At 44.0% G+C, this 8,877-nt stretch overlaps 1 protein-coding gene across 1 annotated transcript in view; it reads right to left on the bottom strand.

The window, feature by feature from the left end:
- Positions 1–7,898, bottom strand: part of LOC139369997 (voltage-dependent T-type calcium channel subunit alpha-1H-like) — a 173,336-nt gene extending 165,438 nt beyond the window's left edge. The window contains exons 1-3 of the mRNA XM_071109275.1: positions 7,792–7,898; positions 3,573–3,645; positions 627–687 (exon numbers count right to left, since the gene is read on the bottom strand). Coding sequence (XP_070965376.1) covers positions 627–687; positions 3,573–3,645; positions 7,792–7,884 — 227 coding nt within the window. The 5' untranslated portion in view covers positions 7,885–7,898. The remainder of the gene's footprint in view (positions 1–626; positions 688–3,572; positions 3,646–7,791) is intronic.
- Positions 7,899–8,877: the final 979 nt, after the last annotated feature.

The raw sequence follows: 8,877 nt of genomic DNA, 5'->3' as shown, positions 1-8,877 counted from the left end.
GATCAGGACTAGGTTTAGTTCAGGACTAGGTTTAGATCAGGACTAGGTTTAGATCAGGACTAGGTTTAGTTCAGGACTAGGTTTAGTTCAGGACTAGGTTTAGATCAGGACTAGGTTTAGATCAGGACTAGATTTAGTTCAAGACTAGGTTTAGATCAGGACTAGGTTTAGTTCAGGACTAGGTTTAGATCAGGACTAGGTTTAGTTCAGGACTAGGTTTAGATCAGGAATAGGTTTAGATCAGGACTAGGCTTAGATCAGGACTAGGTTTAGATCAGGACTAGGCTTAGTTCAGGACTAGGTTCAAATCAGGACTAGGTTTAGTTCAGGACTAGGTTTAGATCAGGACTAGGTTTAGATCAGGACTAGGTTTAGTTCAGGACTAGGTTTAGATCAGGAATATGTTTAGATCAGGACTAGGCTTAGTTCAGGACTAGGTTTAGTTCAGGACTAGGTTTAGATCAGGACTAGGTTTAGTTCAGGACTAGGTTTAGATCAGGACTAGGTTTAGTTCAGGACTAGGTTTAGTTCAGGACTAGGTTTAAATCAGGACTAGGTTTAGTTCAGGACTAGGTTTAGTTCAGGACTAGGTTTGTGTGTGTGTGTGTGTTCTGTCCAACACTGACCCGATGATAACGATGAAGAAGTCCAGTCTGTTCCAGGTGTCGCCAAGGTAACCCTTCTGACCTACAAAGTTAATAATAACAGGTAGAAACATGTATTTAAATCATGTTATATGAATCATATTCATTAATTAGAGTTAAACATTAATTTAAATAATGTTACAATAATGAATAAAGTTTCACTCCACATTATTAGAGTATTTAACACGCTACATTAAATAATCAAACATTTAATATTTCATAAAGTCTCTGCTCTGTGAGAGTCAACCACAGGTGGTTCAATTAACTGTGGGGAAGCTACAACCAATCAGATAGAGTTTTAGTTTAGAGTTTATTAGTCACATGCACAGGGTCCAGGGGGGCAAGAGGGGGACATGGGGAGCAAGTAGCTGGCTAGTGGTGTCTATACAGCAGCCTAATGGTAGAAACAGCTGACTAGTGGTGTCTATTCAGCAGCCTGATGGTCTGGGGGTAGAAACAGCTGACTAGTGGTGTCTATTCAGCACCCTGATGGTCTGGAGATAGAAACAGCTGACTAGTGTTGTCTATTCAGCAGCCTGATGGTAGAAACAGCTGACTAGTGGTGTCTATTCAGCAGTCTGAAGGTAGAAACAGCTGACTAGTAGTGTCTATTCAACAGCCTGAAGGTCTGGGGGTATAAACAGCTGACTAGTGGTGTCTATACAGCAGCCTGGTGGTCTGGGGGTAGAAACAGCTGACTAGTGGTGTCTATACAGCAGCCTGGTGGTCTGGGGGTAGAAACAGCTGACTAGTGGTGTCTATACAGCAGTCTGAAGGTAGAAACAGCTGACTAGTGGTGTCTATTCAGCAGTCTGATGGTAGAAACAACTGACTAGTGGTGTCTATTCAGCAGTCTGATGGTCTGGGGGTAGAAACAGCTGACTAGTGGTGTCTATTCAGCAGTCTGATGGTCTGGGGTAGAAACAGCTGACTAGTGGTGTCTATACAGCAGTCTGTAGGTAGAAACAGCTGACTAGTGGTGTCTATTCAGCAGTCTGATGGTCTGGGGTAGAAACAGCTGACTAGTGGTGTCTGTTCAGCTGCCTGATGGTAGAAACAGCTGACTAGTGGTGTCTATTCAGCAGTCTGAAGGTAGAAACAGCTGACTAGTGGTGTCTATTCAGCAGCCTGATGGTCTGGGGGTAGAAACAGCTGACTAGTGGTGTCTATACAGCAGCCTGGTGGTCTGGGGGTAGAAACAGCTGACTACTGGTGTCTATTCAGCAGCCTGGTGGTCTGGGGGTAGAAACAGCTGACTAGTGGTGTCTATACAGCAGCCTGATGGTCTGATGGTAGAAACAGCTGACTAGTGGTGTCTATTCAGCAGCCTGATGGTAGAAACGTCTCTGTTGGAGAATGAGAGGACATTCAGGCCTGTTCTACTATAGAAACGTCTCTGTTGGAGAATGAGAGGACATTCAGGCCTGTTCTACTATAGAAACGTCTCTGTTGGAGAATGAGAGGACATTCAGGCCTGTTCTACTATAGAAACGTCTCTGTTGTACAATGAGAGGACATTCAGGCCTGTTCTACTATAGAAACGTCTCTGTTGGAGAATGAGAGGACATTCAGGCCAGTTCTACTATAGAAACGTCTCTGTTGGAGGAATGAGAGGACATTCAGGCCTGTTCTACTATAGAAACGTCTCTGTTGGAGAATGAGAGGACATTCAGGCCTGTTCTACTATAGAAACGTCTCTGTTGGAGAATGAGAGGACATTCAGGCCTGTTCTACTATAGAAACGTCTCTGTTGGAGAATGAGAGGACATTCAGGCCTGTTCTACTATAGAAACGTCTCTGTTGGAGAATGAGAGGACATTCAGGCCTGTTCTACTATAGAAACGTCTCTGTTGGAGAATGAGAGGACATTCAGGCCTGTTCTACTATAGAAACGTCTCTGTTGTACAATGAGAGGACATTCAGGCCTGTTCTACTATAGAAACGTCTCTGTTGGAGAATGAGAGGACATTCAGGCCTGTTCTACTATAGAAACGTCTCTGTTGGAGGAATGAGAGGACATTCAGGCCTGTTCTACTATAGAAACGTCTCTGTTGGAGAATGAGAGGACATTCAGGCCTGTTCTACTATAGAAACGTCTCTGTTGGAGGAATGAGAGGACATTCAGGCCTGTTCTACTATAGAAACGTCTCTGTTGGAGAATAAGAGGACATTCAGGCCTGTTCTACTATAGAAACGTCTCTGTTGGAGAATGAGAGGACATTCAGGCCTGTTCTACTATAGAAACGTCTCTGTTGGAGAATGAGAGGACATTCAGGCCTGTTCTACTATAGAAACGTCTCTGTTGGAGAATGAGAGGACATTCAGGCCTGTTCTACTATAGAAACGTCTCTGTTGGAGAATGAGAGGACATTCAGGCCTGTTCTACTATAGAAACGTCTCTGTTGGAGAATGAGAGGACATTCAGGCCTGTTCTACTATAGAAACGTCTCTGTTGGAGAATGAGAGGACATTCAGGCCTGTTCTACTATAGAAACGTCTCTGTTGGAGAATGAGAGGACATTCAGGCCTGTTCTACTATAGAAACGTCTCTGTTGGAGAATGAGAGGACATTCAGGCCTGTTCTACTATAGAAACGTCTCTGTTGGAGAATGAGAGGACATTCAGGCCTGTTCTACTATAGAAACGTCTCTGTTGGAGAATGAGAGGACATTCAGGCCTGTTCTACTATAGAAACGTCTCTGTTGGAGAATGAGAGGACATTCAGGCCTGTTCTACTATAGAAACGTCTCTGTTGGAGAATGAGAGGACATTCAGGCCTGTTCTACTATAGAAACGTCTCTGTTGGAGAATGAGAGGACATTCAGGCCTGTTCTACTATAGAAATGTCTCCGTCGGAGGAATGAGAGGTATTTTTCATAATTGTTTTATTCTAAACTTTGTAATTCCCACTTTAAAAAGGTGACCTACCTAGAACACCCAGAGCCACCATCTTCACCAGCATCTCCACCGCAAAGAACACAAAGATACCGTCATCCAGAGCCTAACACACACACACACACACACACACACACACACACACACACACACACACAAAGAGAGAGAGACACACACACACATGCACACGCACGTACACACACACACACAAAGAGACACACACACACACACACACACAAAGAGCGAGAGACACACACACACACAAAGGGAGACACACACACACACATACACAAAGAGAGAGAGACACACACACACACAAAGGGACACACACACACACACACATACAGACACACACACACACAAAGAGAGAGACACACACACACACACAAAGAGAGAGAGACACACACACACATGCACACGCACGTACACACACACACACACACACACACAAAGAGAGAGAGACACACACACACACACAAAGGGACACACACACACACACACAGACACACACACAGAGGAAAGCAGTGAGTACTGTAGTTGTTTATCTCATGTTATTTACATTCACAGTGATGTTTATAACAGACATGTTTTAACCACAGAGGAGTGCATTTTGGGATAATTCTGTCTCTGACCTCCGAACCTTTAATCCCACTGCTGGGACTGGCACTGCTGTTTTCCCACAAAACAGCCCAAATATTCTCCTCTACATCTCCTGGTTCACGTGGTAAACCCTTCAACCAATCAGTGGTCCTGTTCAACATCTTGAGGAGGTAAACCCTTCAACCAATCAGGGGTCCTGTTCTACATGGTGACCCTTCAACCAATCAGGGGTCCTGCTCAACATGTTGAGGAGGTCAACCCTTCAACCAATCAGTGGTCCTGTTCAACATCCTGAGGAGGTAAACCCTTCAACCAATCAGTGGTCCTGCTCAACATGTTGAGGAGGTCAACCCTTCAACCAATCAATGGTCCTGCTCAACATGTTGACCCTTCAACCAATCAGTGGTCCTGCTCAACATGTTGAGGAGGTCAACCCTTCAACCAATCAATGGTCCTGCTCAACATGTTGACCCTTCAACCAATCAGGGGTCCTGTTCAACATGTTGACCCTTCAACCAATCAGGGGTCCTGTTCAACATGTTGACCCTTCAACCAATCAGTGGTCCTGTTCAACATCTTGAGGAGGTAAACCCTTCAACCAATCAGTGGTCCTGTTCAACATGTTGACCCTTCAACCAATCAGGGGTCCTGTTCAACATGTTGACCCTTCAACCAATCAGTGGTCCTGTTCAACATCTTGAGGAGGTAAACCCTTCAACCAATCAGGGGTCCTGCTCAACATGTTGAGGAGGTCAACCCATCAACCAATCAGTGGTCCTGTTCAACATGTTGACCCTTCAACCAATCAGTGGTCCTGCTCAACATCTTGAGGAGGTAAACCCTTCAACCAATCAGGGGTCCTGTTCAACATCTTGACCCTTCAACCAATCAGGGGTCCTGTTCAACATCTTGAGGAGGTAAACCCTTCAACCAATCAGTGGTCCTGTTCAACATCTTGAGGAGGTAAACCCTTCAACCAATCAGTGGTCCTGCTCAACATGTTGAGGAGGTCAACCCATCAACCAATCAGTGGTCCTGTTCAACATGTTGACCCTTCAACCAATCAGGGGTCCTGTTCAACATGTTGACCCTTCAACCAATCAGGGGTCCTGTTCAACATCTTGAGGAGGTAAACCCTTCAACCAATCAGGGGTCCTGCTCAACATGTTGACCCTTCAACCAATCAGTGGTCCTGTTCAACATGTTGACCCTTCAACCAATCAGGGGTCCTGTTCAACATGTTGACCCTTCAACCAATCAGGGGTCCTGTTCAACATCTTGAGGAGGTAAACCCTTCAACCAATCAGGGGTCCTGTTCAACATGTTGACCCTTCAACCAATCAGTGGTCCTGTTCAACATCTTGAGGAGGTAAACCCTTCGACCAATCAGTGGTCCTGTTCAACATGTTGAGGAGGTCAACCCATCAACCAATCAGGGGTCCTGTTCTACATGGTGACCCTTCAACCAATCAGTGGTCATCTTGAGGAGGTAAACCCTTCAACCAATCAGGGGTCCTGTTCAACATGGTGACCCTTCAACCAAAAAAGTCCAAATACTTCTGACATCTTCAGACGGTCCTAGTAGATATGTAAGGAGGTTTCATTTCTAAACGGATAACTTCTTGGTGACTGGGTAGCTTGGATGAATAAGGTGCCCAGAGTAAACTGCCTGCTACTCTGTCCCAGATGGCAGTATTGAGTAGCTTGGATGAATAAGGTGCCCAGAGTAAACTGCCTGCTACTCTGTCCCAGATGGCAGTATTGAGTAGCTTGGATGAATAAGGTGCCCAGAGTAAACTGCCTGCTACTCTGTCCCAGATGGCAGTATTGAGTAGCTTGGATGAATAAGGTGCCCAGAGTAAACTGCCTGCTACTCTGTCCCAGATGGCAGTATTGAGTAGCTTGGATGAATAAGGTGCCCAGAGTAAACTGCCTGCTACTCTGTTCCAGATGCTAATATATGCATATTATTAGTAGTATTGGATAGAAAACACTCTGACGTTTCTAAAAACTGTTTGAATGATGTCTGTGAGTATAACAGAACTCATCTGGCAGGCAAAAACCTGAGAAAATACCGACCAGGAAGTGGGAAATCTGAGATTTGTAGTTTTTCAACTCTTTGCCATTCCAATATACAGTGTAAATGGGGTCATTTTGCACTTCCTAAGGCTTCCACTAGATGTCAACAGTCTTTAGAACGTTGTTTCAGGCTTCTACTGTGAAGTGGGGGTGAATGATAGGGGAATGAGCCAGGTGTCTAGCAGAGTGCCACAGGCTCTGAGGCGCGGTCACGAGAGAGTTAGCTCGCGTTCCACTGCTTTTCTACAGACAATTCTCTGGTTGGAACGTTATTGAAGATTTATGTTAAAAACATCCTAAAGATTGATTCTATACTTAGTTTGACAAGTTTCTACGACCTGTAATATAACTTTTTGAACTTTTCGTCTGACGTTCGGCTGGACCTGAACGCGCGTTTGGATTTGTTTAGCAAACGCCTAACAAAATAAGCTATATGGACATAAATGATGGACATTATCGAACAAAACAAACATTTATTGTGGAACTGGGATTCCTGGGAGTGCATTCTGATGAAGATCATCAAAGGTAGTCCATATTTATAATGTTATTGCTGAGTAATGTTGACTACCCAATATGGCAGATATCTTTTGGGCTGCTTTGTTGTCTGAACGCTGTACTCAGATTATTGCATGGTTTGCTTTCTCCGTAACGTTTTTTAAAAATCTGACACAGCGGTTGCATTAAGGAGAAGTATATCTCTAATTCCATGTGTATCACTTGTATTTTCATCAACATTTATGATGAGGATTTCTGTAAATTGATGTGGCTCTCTGCAAAAATCACCAGATGTTTTAGAACTACTGAAAGTAACACGCCAATGTAAAATGAGATTTTTGGATATAAATATGCACTTTAGCGAACAAAACATACATGTATTCTGTAACATAAAGTCCTATGAGTGTCATCTAATGAAGATCATCAAAGGTTAGTGATTCATTTATCTCTATTTGTGCTTTTTGTGACTCCTCTCTTTGGCTGGAAAAATGGCTGTGTTTTTTTATGACTTGGTGGTGACCTAACATAATCGTTTGTGGTGCATTTGCTGTAAAGCCTTTTTGAAATCAGACACTGTGGCTGGATTAACGAGAATTCTATCTTTAAAATGGTGTAAAATACTTGTATGCTTGAGGAACTTTAATTATGAGATTGTTTGTTGTTTTGAATTTGGCACCCTGCACTTTCACTGGCTGTTGGCGAGGTGGGATGCTACATATCCCAGAGAGGTTAAACTGTTGTCTCACATGAAACCCTTGATTCTCTTTATCCAAAATACTGGAGTATAGAAGCTAATTTGACATATAAACGTTAGCTTCACTGTCCAAAATAAAAATAAGAATGGAATTTGTACGTAAGGAGCCAACTTACCTGTAGGAAAGAGCAGGTCAACTTACCTGTAGGAAAGAGCAAGTCAACTTACCTGTAGGAAAGAGCAAGTCAACTTACCTGTAGGAAAGAGCAAGTCAACTTACCTGTAGGAAAGAGCAAGTCAACTTACCTGTAGGAAAGAGCAGGTCAACTTACCTGTAGGAAAGAGCAAGTCAACTTACCTGTAGGAAAGAGCAGGTCAACTTACCTGTAGGAAAGAGCAGCGGTTGTTGAGACAGTGAACGTCGTCACAGGGCTGGAACATTCCCAACGTCACACAGTTCAGAAGAATAGCCAGCATGGAGACACGCTCAAACCACGTGGAGACAGGAGTCAAGGAACATTTAGAGTGGAATATATACCAGCATAGAGACAGGAGGACACATATAGAGGGGAATATATACCAGCTAGAGACAGGAGGACACATATAGAGGGGAATATATACCAGCTAGAGACAGGAGGACACATATAGAGGGGAATATATACCAGCTAGAGACAGGAGGACACATATAGAGGGGAATATATACCAGCTAGAGACAGGAGGACACATATAGAGGGGAATATATACCAGCTAGAGACAGGAGGACACATATAGAGGGGAATATATACCAGCTAGAGACAGGAGGACACATATAGAGGGGAATATATACCAGCTAGAGACACGCTCAAACCACGTGTAGAGAGGAGGACACATATAGAGGGGAATATATACCAGCTAGAGACAGGAGGACACATATAGAGGGGAAAATATACCAGCTAGAGACAGGAGGACACATATAGAGGGGAATATATACCAGCTAGAGACAGGAGAACACATATAGAGGGGAATATATACCAGCTAGAGACACGCTCAAACCACGTGTAGAGAGGAGTTAAGACACATATAGACCTTATAAACTTTTAATCCATTTGAGAATAATGTTGTCATGTAACAAAATGTGGAAAAAAGTCAAATAGTCTGAATACCTTCCAAAGGCAATGTATACCTGGGTTCACGTCCCCCACAGACCCTGGACCATATATACATCAGTCTGGGTTCACATCCCCCCCCACAGACCCTGGACCATATATACATCAGTCTGGGTTCACATCCCCCCACAGACCCTGGACCATATATACATCAGTCTGGGTTCACATCCCCCCCACAGACCCTGGACCATATATACATCAGTCTGGGTTCACATCCCCCCACAGACCCTGGACCATATATACATCAGTCTGGGTTCACATCCCCCTCACAGACCCTGGACCATATATACATCAGTCTGGGTTCACATCCCCCCACAGACCCTGG

This window comes from Oncorhynchus clarkii, chromosome 17 (genome assembly GCF_045791955.1).
Source record: "Oncorhynchus clarkii lewisi isolate Uvic-CL-2024 chromosome 17, UVic_Ocla_1.0, whole genome shotgun sequence".
In the NCBI taxonomy this organism is placed as follows: Eukaryota; Metazoa; Chordata; class Actinopteri; order Salmoniformes; family Salmonidae; genus Oncorhynchus; species Oncorhynchus clarkii.
This window is presented reverse-complemented; position numbering and strand designations above follow the sequence as displayed.